Source organism: Aristolochia californica, unplaced genomic scaffold (assembly GCF_029961685.1).
Source record: "Aristolochia californica isolate CCGP_79_NKW_82.1479 unplaced genomic scaffold, dmAriCali1.0.hap1 SCAF_7, whole genome shotgun sequence".
Lineage (NCBI taxonomy): Eukaryota > Viridiplantae > Streptophyta > Magnoliopsida > Piperales > Aristolochiaceae > Aristolochia > Aristolochia californica.
The window spans coordinates 7152326-7167893 of NW_027182268.1; the positions used below are offsets into that span (position 1 = coordinate 7152326).

The 15568-nt window shown below is 36.1% G+C and overlaps 1 protein-coding gene across 1 annotated transcript; it reads right to left on the reverse strand.

The window, feature by feature from the left end:
• Nucleotides 1-3429: 3429 nt before the first annotated feature.
• LOC137937204 (anthocyanin 5-aromatic acyltransferase-like) lies at nt 3430-4836 on the reverse strand. Its single transcript, XM_068782294.1, has one exon. The coding sequence runs from the start codon at nt 4834-4836 to the stop codon at nt 3430-3432; it is 1407 nt and encodes a 468-aa protein (XP_068638395.1).
• Between the last annotated feature and the right edge of the window lie 10732 nt (nt 4837-15568).

Sequence of the window (15568 nt, forward strand, 5' to 3'; positions counted from 1 at the left end):
ACTTCAAAGACAAAAAGGTCCATCAATAAAGGGTGGAATCAACGTGTTTGCTTCTTCTGTAATAAGCCAGGACATATAAAGAAGTATTGTAGGGCTTCGAAAACCATGCAAGAAGGGCAATAGGAGAACACTAGTGAATCCTTATCTCTTGAAACTTGTACTATTTATATCAAGCCTTTTAGTTGGTGGGCTGATTCTGGTGCAACTGTTCATGTATCGAATGATTTGCAGGGCTTCAAAGAGCTAAGAAAGATTGAGGATAGGACAAGCTTTATTTACATGGGAAATGATGAAAAGGCCATTGTGGAAGGTGTGGGAATTTACCGGCTAAAGGTTGTTGATAACAAGTTTTTTTATTTAGAAGATTGTCTTGATGCTCCTTCTATGAGAAGAAGTCTATTATTTGTATCTTGACATGAGAAACTTGAATTTACATTTTACTTTGGAAGTGGAAAGTTTTTTTATGTTACAAGATGATAAAGTTATTTTGAGAGGTTTTCAAAATTTTGGTCTATATCAATTACAACTTAGTGGAAATATGGTGTTCAATGTTTCTACTTCTTCGGATATTAAAGAAAATGAATTGTATTTGTGGGATTCACGACTAGGGCATATATACAAGGATAGAATTACAAGACTTGTGACACAAGGATTATTGAAAAATCTTTCACATAATGATTTTTCTATTTGTGAGTGTTGTATATTTGGGAAAATGACAAGATACCCTTTCCATCCAAAGGCTCAAGAAGTTTTCATGTTTTGGATATTATTCATTCTGATATATGTGGACCTATGAATGTGAATACTCGTAATGGTCATTCGTATTTTATCACATTTATAGATGATTGCTCAAGATATGGAAGAGTATATTTACTGCATAGAAAAAATGAGGCCTTTGATTATTTCAAAACCTTCAAATTGGAGGTAGAAAATGCCACAGGAAGGAAGATCAAAATTTTCCACATCGACAGAGGTGGAGAGTATTGTTCGGAGTTATTCTCTGAATTTTACAAGTCAAATGGGATTATCCATATGTTTAGCATGCCTTATACAACTGAACAGAACGGTACTATTGAAAGGAAAAATCGAACCTTACTAGAGATGGTAAGATCTATGATGACACTTGCAAATTTTCCAATATCCTTTTGGGGTGAAGCACTATTCACAGCTACCTATGGGGGGGTTAGTCAACTTGACGCATGAGATGAACTTCAGCAGCATTATGCAATTCATCTCCTGATGTCGTTAGTGGAGCGCCAGACTTCAAGTCATCTCGATGACTAAGATGAAGCGGAACATCATCTCCACGTTATAATTTATGGAATTTGGTTTCCGACCCTTTTTTTCCAATCATCCAGATAAAGTAAACGCCGGGGTTCGAACCGCTCTTCTCATTTTCATTTTCATTTTTTTCTCCCTCTCTCCTGCACCCCCTCTCTCGTCTTCTTGCGCCCCAGATGTCTCTGCTCCCTCATTCTTGTCCTTGTTCTCGCTCTCAGCCTCCCATCTCTTCTTTTTCCTCTCCCATCTCCCTCTCGCTGTCGGCCCGTAGCAGCTCTGCCTCTCCCCCTCCAACTTTCTTCCCCTCCATGTCGACTTGGCGGAAACTCATCTCGCATCTAGCCTCTACCCCTCTTTTACCTCCTTATCTCGCTTCTCACTCTCTTTTCCCCTAAAAATCCTCTTGATTTCCTTCGATTTCCCCCATTTCGGCATCAATTTCTCCAATTCTACTTTGACTTCCTTCAAATTTCCCTTCGGCTTCGATTCCCCCATTGGGCTTCAGTTTTCCCAAAATTTTAGAAGGTAACCCTAAACCATAATTTTTTTTAGTTTAATTTACTGTTGTATTTGATTTAATTTAATTTAATTTATGTGTGCGGTATTTGTATTGATTGTTTAATTTCTGTATAATTTCGGGATTTAGGGTTAGGGTTTATGGTATTTAGGGTTTAATTTCGTGTTTAGGGTTTATGGTATTTAGCATTAGGGTATGGTTAATGGTATTTTTAGGGTTAGGGTTTATGCAGTCATTTTTTTTAATCTATTTTAGCTTCAATTAATTTATGTGTAATATAATTTCTACTATAGGTACTTGCTTGTTGCATATTACACAATTATATACGTGGAGAGGATTACAATGATCTATTTGAAGATGAAGATGATGATTCGGGTGGCGAGTTCGGTGGAGGAGGTGATGCGGTCCAATTAGGTGTAATGGAGGATACAGACAATGACGATAGCGATGGTCTTGAGTATGAGGGTAGCCAAGTAATAAGCTTTCGGAGGCAGCGTGCATTAGAATCCACAAGAGCCACACAATTTCGAGATGCCATAACCACTTCCATGTGTCGTTTATATGTACTAAACTTGTAACTTGATAATTTTAATATTAAAGGCATGTACTTGTTATTTGAATAATCTATCTTTTATCTTATTAATAAAGTTGTATATGTATTTATTTAATATTTTTTTAAAAAATTATTACTTTATTAAACTTGAGATTTAAGTGTGGCAAATAAAATATAGTTAAAGTATGCATTTGATTAATTAATTATTTTTAATTTTGTCAAAATATATTATTAATTAATACAATGTAAAAAATACATCTTATGTTATTCATATAATACTTATTTATTTATTAATCAAAATTTATTTTTTATTTACTCTATTGTATTAGTGATTTTATAGTGATAATTAAAATATTGTTAACCCAAGCACTTGGTTTAATAAATAAAATCAATGGTTTTAAATTTAATGCAAAAATATTATTAATTAATAATATTAAAAAATATATAACGGGTTGAAGTTAGCATTTGATTGATTTTTCCTGTTTAATCATGACTTTTTTATGTTAACGAATACCATATATTATCAATAAATTAATAACTAATTGTATTATATCCGTTTATGTTTTTTTTAACTTTTTTTTTATGATTAATCATGGGCCCAGTTAATATGCTCACACAAAATATATTAGTGCCTCATGTTTATTGGAAATATTTTTTTAATAAATTTTTTATTAATAAATCATATAATTTTCTAAGTAAGATTTTTCCAATCAAGATGGGCAAGAAAACCGTATAGAAATTTTTCGAATCCGTATTTGACGATTGATGTTTTAATACTTTTAGCACGAGGCAATTTTTCATTGCAATTTTGTGTTTGATATTTGATTTTATTAAAAATTTATTCATAATATATGAAATTGAATATTAATTTTCATTTATTTCCGTGGAAGAGGCAATAAGAAATCCATTTAAAATTCAGAAAGAAATTTCAATTTTTTTTTTTTTTTTGCAATTTTCTTGTAAATCACTTATAGGATTTTATTTAAAAGCTTTTCTTGAAATATAAATTTTCAAACAAGGGCACTACTACCAAGGCCATAGTAAATTTTATGGCCATATGCAGAAATTACCAAATAAGCTAAGCAACATTTGGGGTTTTTCCCATGTCCGGCAAACCCTCTTCAAAATACGAAGTAAAACGCTGCATTTCATCTCGTGGGCCCACTACCCCAATCTCAACTCCACCTTCTTCATCTCTACTCTCGGCCAACGACATGGCCTCGTTAAGGTCGATCGAGACAATCTCAACCTTACGTGGCCGGCCCCACCCAAAATCCATCTCGTACACAAGGAATCTAGGTGACCCTGCGATTGATAAGGCCCGTACTTTCCGAACCTCTTCCCACTTCCGGAAGGTGTAGTCGGTTTCTTCCAGCACTCCCTTGTCGAGTTGACGGATAGCCCGGCGAATCGTCTTGGACGCGGCCGCAAGTCCATTTTCCCCAGTCAACTCGGCCTGACTTGCTTCGATCAGGGTCGATCCAATACAGTTCCCAAAATAGGACTCGGGAACCGGCGGGTCTAACCGAGGGCGGCAATCTACTGCGAAGCCGAAGTAGAAGGTTGGTCTATCCTGCGGCATCGCACGTGATTTCGCCAAACAGGCCCACACATATGCACAAGTGACGGTGAACGTGGATAACCTGGGGCCCACACTCTGACCGCCTGTTGCGGAGATCTGGTCGCGTAGTTTCTGGATGTGGGTCCGGGTCAATACGTAGGTGGATCGAGTGGCACGGTCGAGCTGAGCTTGCTCCGGTTGCAACTCGCTCAAACTCGCTCGGGGTGTCTCAGTTTCTTTCTTCATTGTTTTCAAGTAATTCCGCTTCAGATGTTCCAGGTCTCCGACGAGAGCCCTGTCGTAGACGGGGAGGGTTTTCACGACGGTAACATCACCGCCGGCCTTGAAAATGGAGGCCCACGATTTCAAGAAGTGGGTGCCGCCGAACCCGTCTGTGACCACGTGTTTTACTGTGAATCCAATACAGATGCCGGAACGGGGGAAGACGGTAACTTGAAACGCTACTAAGGGAGTCTCCTGCTTCCCCTCGGTGTCGCCTGAAGACAGAGGAAACAGGGGAGAGGCTAACGAGTGAAACTCTTCGGCTTCCTTTGCCTGGTTCCTAACGAGACAAGCGAAGTCGGCGCGGGACTCGGCGAGTGTGAGAGATACGGAGTCACCTTCAGAGTAAAGAATGACGTGGTCGTTGGGGTACGAATCCGTCAAGGGAACTAGGCGGCCGGCGAGGGGGTAGAAGAGGGTGAGTGCAAGCGAGAGGGAGCGTTCGAGTAGAGGGAAATGCGAGTCTCGAAAGTCTTGAGTGGAGCCAGAGAAATCATAGAAGAAGATTTGTTGGACTGGAGGCGATTGCAACCACAGGACATCGAAGTAGGTGAGAGTGAGCCTCGCCGGAGGAACGGAGCCCGGCGGCGGGGACACTCGCCGCTGTTCCACCACGTTCACAGTTTCGATCGCGGAAGCCATGGCTGTTGCTACTTTCGAAGCGTTAAAAAGATCTCTCAACCATAAACTGAGAGGGACAGAGGCGATCAAAGAAAGATAATATAATGGTTCAAAAATTCACGAAAAAGAAAATCGATTCTTCTGAATCGCAAGCTGGCTTCACGGCAGCCCTTCGAGGAAGCCACCATATGAATGAAAGGCCGAGATGTTGTAGCATCCAACTGCTACCGATAACAGGTAAGAATACTTCGTGATCTGTCACTGTCAAAGAGAGAACTGACACGAAAAGCTAGCATTGCCGCAATTAGATGTAATTTCTGGCTCCAAACGACTCCTAGATATCTACCCAATCATTTGGGTGAGTTAGGGTTTGTGTTTAGATTTTGCAGCCGCTTCTTTCCACTACTAACGTACTTGAATACTTGGGCATATGCCCATTATGAAGGGTTTAGATAGATTACTTACTTTATCTCATCGATACATTTAGACTATTTAATAAATTAGACTATGAAAACTAATTGAAACGTTTTGGGTAGGTAAAGTGTATCTAGAGAAAAGGAACATTACACATCAAAATAGGGCCCGGATATGGGTCAGATCGTATCTTAGAAACACATGATTTGCTGGTGAAACCATTGCAAATTTGGATGTTAAATATTTCACTTTTAACACTATCAAGGCGAATTACCGATTTTTATTCATTTATGATAAATTATGCGAATAAGAAATCTGAAACAAACATACATGAAATAGTAAACTTTTTTTTATTGTGCATAGTTCTCAAATAATGTAAGCACAAGATGAAAAATTTTAAAATCCAATTCCCAATTCTTAAAAACCTTAATAAGAAATAAAAAGCTACTTTGCTACATAAAGGATTTGAAAAATTTTAGTCAAGAGAAGGATAACAAAACAGCCTTTCATTCTTGTTAGGGATAAATAACCCCGACCTCTTTTTATTAATCATGGGTTTCCAATTTTACATACTAAATGACTAAAATACCTCCAACACTTAAATTTATACATGAACTCATGCGAACACTCTCCCTAAAGTTCGGTGATACATTTCAAACAAACAAGCTTGTTACTTGAATAACTAAAACCTCTCTTATTCAGAGTGTTGAAGAGAAGATATGAAAGCCTCTTACATGACTCTCATAATAAAATGTCTTACAGATCCAAAATTAATATGGAAGGAGGTCTCATAGAAGAGGTTCAATTTATAAGTATTTTAGTTATGTTAGTCTTCTATTTATTTAAAGTTATTTAATTATGTTAGGATGTATATTTAAGCGTTAGAGTTTGGGAATAATTGGGACAAGGGTAGTTTAATTGTAATTGGACTCTACTACTTTCCTGTATTATAAATAGGGGTTCATGTACTCTGATTACATCAAGTCAATGAAGTTTTTTTTTCTTTTCCATAAGTTCAACATGGTATCAAAGCATGTTCAGTGATTTGACTTGGTTAACCCACAAAGTTCATGTGATCCTTTTCTAATCTACGATCTCTAGTAATTTAGGTTTGTATCTACTTTTTTTTTTCAATCCCTATACTCGATGTTTGCTTTATGTTTTCACCTCTATACTGAACTTTTAATATTGCATATTATATATTGACGGAGTTTTATTCCTAGAATCTTCTTCTTCTTTATTTTGTTTACTACTGTTTGGTGGATGATCAATATGATGATCAATCTATCATACTTTTTACTCTATCTTTGTTGCCTTGGAAGTTTTGTTTATGGATTTGGTTTCCAGTAACTTTATGTATCTTGAATTTAATTTGACGGGAAGAGAGTCTTTGTTTTTCCGCTTCAGTTATTGGTTTAATCTGAGTTCTCTCCTATCTTCTGATTGCTTTCTTCCAAAGATAGAATCATATCTTCCCATTGTAGAAATTTTTTGGCTAGTTCTGATCCCCCGCTGTTTGGGAGCAAGTGCCGCAGGGAAGACGATAGCATATTTCCCGATTATCTCGGTTGTCTTGGTTCGAATCTTCGCTGATGTTAGTTTATTTTCAGAAGATCATCCGAGATCAACTCTGCCTGGATGTGATCGGGCCATATTAAAACCCCGAAAGCCACAAGCATCAAGGCTTCCACAAAGAATCCGAATACGAGGAGGAAGGAGACGTTGATTAAGCCTGGTTCATCGTATTTCCAGCATCATGAGATTTTTCTCCACTACTGTTGCCAATTGATTTACGCAAACTCCTATGGTCTCCTCTAGTCAGTCTCTAGCTGATTACTCTGTTGGACCTGCTGGATAAGATCTTATTTCTATCGTTGCTACTTTTTTTGGGAAATCTTCTGCCGAGTTATCTGCCCGACAATTATTCCAGTCATTTGGCTTACTGTTATTATGGAAGTTATTTTTGGGTCCTCCATATCAAGTTTCATTTACTAAAACATTATTTCTAATGTGTTGTCCAAGTTGATTACTGTAGTTACTGCTAGGGGTGACATCAAGCCGAGCCGAGCCTAACCTGCCTATATTCAAGTTGAGTTTGATTTAAATATTTTGAACTCGAGCTCGAGCCTAAAATTTTTATAGAGCTCGAGCTCAATAATTTTAACCGGGTTCGAGCCGAGTTTTGAGCCTAGCTCGAGCTTCAACATACATTTAAAAAAAACCTCTTCAGCTTGGTTATATGATTGTATTCAATATCTTGCCATTTCAGATTAGGAGCTGCTATACTACATGCCAGTGGGGTAACAGAACTAGTTTGAGTATCTACAGAAATGCAGCAAGCAATAGAAATGCAAGAAACTAGAAAACTTTACCTTTGACTATTACAATATCCTCAGGGAAAACTAGGACTCTGCTTTAAAAACACTAAAACCTGAAATAGCCACTCTCTCATATCAGTTGGGTAAGAATTTGAGGATGACAAACTCTTCAAACAATGAAGAACTAACCAAACATTATATTTAGAATTTTTTTGTGCAAACTCAGGAGACAAAACTAACAATTCTTACATGCTCAAGGCATCCCATATAAAAAAATTCAACCAAAATATAAATTGTTAGAATCCTTATGGAGACTAAATGTATTGGGTTATTGACCAAGTTCTTAATGGGACATTCCCCAGAAAATCCAAGTGAAATCCCCAAGTTTTTTAGAAAATCACTTGGACCTTGCAAGAAGATTACTGAATGAGTAATACTGTAAATAGAAGGTGGGCTAAATCACTTGAGTTGCCAACTAGTTACTGGACCATGGATATGAGGGTGCGGTGCATATAACACAATATATCTTATAGAGAACCTTCATAGACAAACTGTAAAATATGTTTGTTCTCTTGAACAAAGGTACCAACAACCTGTATCAGGAGTTGGGTGTATAAGACTTCAGCCATCAGAAATAAGTAATAATAAGAGCTGAAGTTACATAAATTTGGATTTGATAACATGCTATACAAATATTTAAAACAACTCTAGATTCAACATTAATCTTCATGCATAAATGAAATAACAGTGTAAATAATCAGCTCATAAAATTTGTGTTAATAAAGAACAAAATTTTGCTATTGCGTTTTACAAATTCTAGGAAAAGGGACTTACAACCCAAGATGGCATCAATGGCCTATGGCTTGTCACTTGCTTGATAAGGGAAACAAAAGACGTCCCTCAATGCCCTTAGAACGATCCCTGTGTTTACAAATTACCAAAAATTACCAGAAGCTCTTAGCTACTCTACCATAAAGGTCAGTAAATAGATACTTAGTAACTAGAATGTCTAAATAGCAAACTTTGTTGCAACAGGAGATTTCTTGCCAATTCTACCATCCAATCTTTTGTTTCTCATTCTAAAAGAAAGGTAGAACTCTCATCCAATGACAAAACAAAGTTGTAGATCAAACAAGGTGCATTTGCCATTGTTTTGCATACTCTACCATAATTAAACAAAGAAAGTTCTCAATTTTTTTTCTCCTTTGATCCTCAACCATATGATATTGAGAATATATAGTGGTGATAGTTAACTATACAAGGTTTCAACAAATCCTTTAACAAGCTAGCATGCACTCTTTAGTTATCTTCATATTAAGTAAGGGCCTACAACACCATGAAAAAGAGTATATACTAGGCTTTAGAAGAGCCCTCCTCCTCCATCGTACAGAGGAATCTATAATTTCTTACATGACAAATAGAAAGTTATTCATTCTTAGTGTCGTCTTACAATAGACTAACTTCTTCATGTTCAGAATTCAAGAAGCATGTTGTTGCTTTCACTTAAAGAAAGAACTTAATAATATAGTCTTTCAATGGTTTTTGCTGAGTCACTACCACATCCAATTCCTCCTCATGTTATTCAATTAACCTCAAAGAAGAGAATAAAGCTTCTTCCTAATAACAATGTTACTATATATAGCTGCAAAAAAAAAAGAACTTCAAACCAAGACATTTCCAAGAATGAAGGAGCACTGTTGAAACAAAGAGAGAGTTAGAGATGTTGAAGGGTTAGGTCGGCGACGAAAAAAAAATTAAATAAAAATCTTACCTCATTCTGTCGGACCGTCGTTTTCATTTCGTCGGCGAGGAATAACTTCGGATGAAGAAATCAAAGAGGAAGAAGATAAAAAAGGAAGAAATCGCAAAGGAAGAAATCGTAGACAAAGAAATCGAAGAGTATGAGACAGAGAGTGAGGAATCGATGAAGGAGAGGGAGAACGAGGGATATGAAGACCAAAATCCCCCATTTTCGATGAATCCCCACGGACGGACAACGATTTTGATCTATAATCCAAAATTTTCGTGAGAAAATCGTGCTGAGACAACATGGAAATGGTAGAGACGAAATGAAAGAGAGTCCCATGGTGCGACTCCCGAAATCCCAAATCCCCCGAATCCCGCCTCTCGTTAAATTAACTAGTCGGCTCACGAGCCAATCCTGGATCTCGACCTCGGCTCGAGCTCGAGGAATATCGAATCGAACCGAGCCAAGCTCGAGCAGCTTGAGAGCCGGCTCGGTTCAAAGCCACCCCTAGTTGCTGCAAAGCTGCTTCTCTGGGATCGCTGGTGCATGACCGGGGACCATGATGATCCCTCTCTGTATTTGCCGCTTATCCCACTCTGTTAAATAGTGGGGAAGAAGACGACATCGGGTACTCTATTTTAATTCTGGAAAGTTACTACTGTTGATTCTCGTTGCTCACTTCTTTTGCTGGAATTGCCTTTCCGCTAGCAAGCTGAAACTATCTCGGTCAGTTTTTAGTTCCGTCATTGTGTTGCTGATCATCTGAAACTCTCTCTACTGGATCGTTACTGCGTCGCGGGGAAGAAGGAGATGTTGGTTCCACTCGCTGGTTGACATCTTATTCCAGAAACCTTCCATATTACTGCTAGTTTTCCTTTGTTTATTTATCTCTGGACATAATCTCCTCTGTTGGATTGATTTTATATTCAAAAAGTTTTCGAAAACATTTTGTTGGTGGGAGTTATCATCGATCAAAAAGTTTCCTTGACTGCTATTCAGTCGTTGTTGGCTATCTTCGGAAATATTTTTTGAACATGCCTCTAGTAGTCTCTTTGCTGGACTTCCATACCTAGTTGTTGTCCTACATTGTTCGAAGATCTCTTCATTTGCTGGTTGGTTGGTATCTTTCCGGACTGCTCTTATTTTTGAGTCTCTATTTGTTGGATTACTTATGTTCTGCCATTTTTGCTCTTTGATTTTTTCGCTCTGTTCGGCTCCGCAGAGAAAAAGAAGCTACTGTTGAAAAAATAATGTTCCGTAAGCTAGGAAACTTGGTTCTGATGAGTCTCGCAGTGGTTCTGATCGAGACCTAGTCCAGTCCGAATTGAGCCAAACAAAGCTAGAGACCTGAGCTTACTGCTTCTGCACCAGTATGTCGAGTTAACCCGGACCAAGTCAACCCAATCCAGGTCAACCCAGTGAGTCAACTCGGGTCCGGTTCAACCTGACTCAGCCTACTAATTTCCTGCCTTGGTTATATGTGTTTGGGTTCTGAGTTCTATACATATTTTTTCTACATCTCAATTATATTACTCTACTATTTGACTCAGTTTGACTCAATTCTCTATCTCCAGCTGGATTATTATCTTTGATTATTACTCGGATCCAACATACTATTTGGTGCAACTTCCTTATCTATTGATGGACTCGCTGCGGACTATTTCATGTGTCCTTGTTACTCTTAAGGACTTCTATTATTTACCGGTTATCCGCTGCTATATAACTGCACATGTGGTACATGTTATTTGGGCATTGACCCATTTCTGCTACTGCTATTGTGTCTCTTTGATTGAGACTTTATTTCTAAAGAAGAACTCCTTGGTCACTTGTCTTGGGTTCATTATTTGTTGATTGTTGTCGGCATTGGCTCGTCTTATGTGGAATTTAAATTTCTTAGAAAAATAAAGAACATGGTGGTCTCATCATTCTATCTTCCTCTTTACCCATTACCCATTACTCATTGGTTATTTGGCAGTCTTTCTCCTACCGTCCTTTATTTGACTCTCACATACCCTTTTGGGCCAACCTCTTGTGTGTTGCTTCGGTTGGTTTACCTTTACACACACACACACACACACACACACACACACACACACACACACACACATATATAGATAGATAGATAGATAAATAGATAGATAGATAGATAGATATGGGTGTTTTTAAGTCTATTGAGACTTTTTATATGTATTTGTGAGTCTTTTATCGTCATCTTGTGAATAACAGACAATATCCACTTTATTGATTATTATCACTATATTTGCTTGAAATCCTTTGAGTTTGGTTTTGACTTATGTTTTATCACCCATTTCTACCATTTGAGAATTTGTACCTAGTGTCGTACTTATCCTTGAGACATAATGATGGAGAAGCTTATTACTACATCTATGTTATTTGGTTCAAGTTGGGATCACTGCCATAACCTCCCAGCTTGAGGGGGAGAAGTAGAAAATGAAGTAGAAAAAAGAGGTATTTTATTCCATATGTTGTGGTAATTTCAATGTGACAAAAATATTCAAGAAAGGGGGAGCATAAAAGATGATGTTTTTAGATCTAAGAAGAAATTTTTGCAGCAAAGAAAATTAAAGGTCAAGAATCCTTTTCATTGCAAGCTGAAGTTATAAACTCCAGCTTAAGGGATAGTGTTGAAGAGAAGCTATGAAAGCTTCTTACATGACTCTTATAATATGAAGTTTTACATTGCCAAAATGATTATGGAAGGAGGTCTCACAGAAAAGTTTCAGTTTAAAGGTGTTTTAGTTATGTTAGTCTTCTATTTATGTTGAGTTATTTAATTATGTTAGGACTCATCTTTAAGTGTTAGAGTTTGAGTGTGATTGGGATAAAGGTAGTTTAATTGTAATCGGACTCTACTACTTTCCTCTATTATAAATAGGAGTTCATGTACTCTGATTATATCAAGTCAATGAAGTTTTTTTCTTTTTCATAAATTCAACACAAATTAAAAAAAATATTACTAAGTTCTTCTAAAGATACATATGGAGTAGAGATCTTCTAAATTAACATGACCTCTCTAATAACATAATAATTTAACTCTATATGTTTCATTCTTTCACGAAAAAATAGATTATTAGCAATACACATTAGTTGTTTAAGTGCAACTAGGGTGGCATCGAACCGAGCCGAGCCCGAACCTGCCTATGTTCGCGTCGAACTTGATTTAAATATTTCGAGCCGAGCTTCGAACCGAGCCTCGTCTCGAGCCTAAAATTGTTACCGAGCTCGAGCCCAAAATTTTTAACCGAGCTAGAGCCAAGCTTGGAGCCTCAACATATATTTAAAATATTTTAAAAAATATATATCAAATAAATTATATATAAAATTATACATACATTTTACATAAAATTGGGCATGACCTCTACATAAAATTAGGCATAACCTATATATATATAATACATGTATAAGATTGGGCATAACCTCTTCTTAAAATTGAGCATAATCTATGTATATAATACCTGTATAAAATTCGACATGACTTCTACTTAAAATTGGGCATAATCAATATACACAATACCTGCATAAACACTCCATAAACACTACATAAAATTATCTATACATTCCATAAACACTTTATGAAATTTTTTATATACTCTATAAACACTCCATGAAATTGTTTATACACTCCATAAAACAGTCTAAACACTCCATACACTGCATAACATTATAAATAAACTCCATACAATAATCAAACACTACAAAATTAAATGAAATATCACTATCAATTTACAATCACCCAAATAAAAACTAAAAATCCATTATAAAAGTACAAACTATAGTTGTTTCTCTTAATGCTAGAAAATAAATACGTCCCTGCATGAGCAAAATCTCCACCTATGACAAAAACAAAAAATTAAAATTAGTTATTGTCAGATAAAAAATTACTCTTCCACTACTAGTTACTTAATGTCGTTAAAAATATTAAAATTACCATGATGAGAGAAACATGAAAAACCATGAAGCTGGTAGCATTATCTCTACACTCTTCTTTTCAGGTTGTAATCATAAAACAAAATTTTAATAAATAAAACTAAAAAATATACTAAAAAATATCATAATAAATAATGAATCAAAGAAATTCACCTTTTGATTTTTCTTTACACCGTGAAGAACCCGAACCCAATCACTGCCACAAATCAAAGCTTGAATTGTATTTGGTCTCTATTACTCTACCACTAACACTAAATGTAGACTTTGAAGCTACTGTGGATATGGGAATTACAAGGATGTCTGCTGCCATCTTAGATAATACCCGAAATTTCATATGATTCACTTTCCACCATTCTAAAACATCGAAATTATATTGTGAAGTTTCCTCACAACTATATACACTTTCTTCAAGATAAATTTCCAATTCTGACCTTGGTGAATTAACCACATCCTTTTGTTTCATATAACTCATTAACTTTGACCAACCTGAACTTGATGAAGGCCTACGACTTGTGGAAACACCCATAGAGCTAGTACTTGAAACAATCTCTTCATTTCTAATATCCACATTATATAAGGATACATATTCATCGTAGATCTCATATAAGGTGCGTCAAACTAAATTTATATTCATTGTAGCTTCCTCATAATATATCACTGGAAAACACATTTCGATCAACTTTAATTTGATCTTTGGATCCAAAATTGAAGCAACAACCATCAATAAATTGCATTCACCCCAGTACTTCTCAAATTTCTTTTTCATTCTACTAACCATTGTCCTAATGAAAACATTTTCATTTGTAGAATGAAAATCCAGAACTTCTTTTACCCTATATACCTCACTAAGGTAAAAATTAGAAGTAGGGTAGTCACTCTTAGAAATTATATTAGTAACTGCATTAAAAACTTCTAGATTCTCACACACCATGTCAACCTTTTCCCATTCATCAAAACTTGGCAAACAATCATAAGTTGGTTCTCTAACTTTAAATCTAGTGAATACATCTTTGAATTTTAATGCAGAAGACAACATGTCATAAGTGGAGTTCCAACAAGTTGGAATATAAATAACCAACCTCTTTTCACCAAGTTCTAATTGTTGCACAATTTCAGAAAAAGTGCGAAGTCTAGCCTCAGATAGATTTATGAATTTGACACTTTCACGCACATTATAATTGATATCATTAATCTGAACAAGACCATCTTGAACTAATAAGTTCAAAATATGAGCACAACAACGCACATGAAACAACTTTCCACCACACACCAAAGTTTTTTTCCTTGAAGAATCTTGTTTCAAAACTCTGATACAAACATCATTATATGCAGCATTATCAATTGAGATACTAAAAAATTTATTTTCAATTTCCCACTCTTTCAAACACTTGTAAATAGCATCTGCTATATCAACGCCATGACGAGGAGGAGGAACATGCACAAAACTCAATACTCGTTTTTGTCGCTTCCAATTACTGTCAATAAAATGCCCAGTAATAACCATGTATTCAATCTTTTGATTTTGGGACTTCCAAAGATCCATGGTAAGACTAATCTTGTTAATCTCTTTTAACAAAATTTTCAATTTCTTTTTCCCTGCCTCATACACCTCCATACACTTCTTCTTAATGGTCTTACAGAATATTTTCTCATAATTCATATTTGCCATCTTTATTACAAAATTAAATCCCTCCTCTTCTACTATCATGAATGGATGCTCATGCATAAGAATCCAATGAGCAATGAGTACTCTCATTTTAGCTTGATCATATTTTCCTCCAAAATCCATAAAAGAAAGTCTAGATGGACTCTGATCAACATTAGACCCCGCTCCCACTGGTTGAAAGTTTAAGGTTTTTTGTTTTCTCATTGCCACTTTTCTACTAGTGCAACTTTTCAAATGTCGACTCATATGTGTGGTCACTCCACTACTAATAACACTCAAATTGATTTTACAATGAACACACTGAGCCTTTTATGTACCATTAAGTGATACTTCTTTGAATTCCAACCACACATTAGACTTTTTTTGTTTTTTTGAAGTATGGGTAGAGTCACCTTCATCCTCATTTATGGAGGGTAGTGACTCTGTTGGAGTTGAGTCACTATTTATGGCCACACTAGAACTAGTGTTAATTATTGATGTCAATTGAGGAGGTGTTGACATTCTTACTTCTACAAAAAAACAAAATTACAAATTAAAAACATAGAGAAAAGAAAGTTATCTAAACAACAAAGATCCTACACATAATTTAAGATACTTGTCTATTTTTAGAGGAAGGTACGTGATGTTGTGACAATCGGGAACGACCCTTGTCTTTCAATA

Coding starts and splice junctions, on each gene's coding strand:
- LOC137937204 (XM_068782294.1), bottom strand. CDS start 4,836: ATGGCTTCCGCGATCGAAACTGTGAACGTGGTGGAACAGCGGCGAGTG.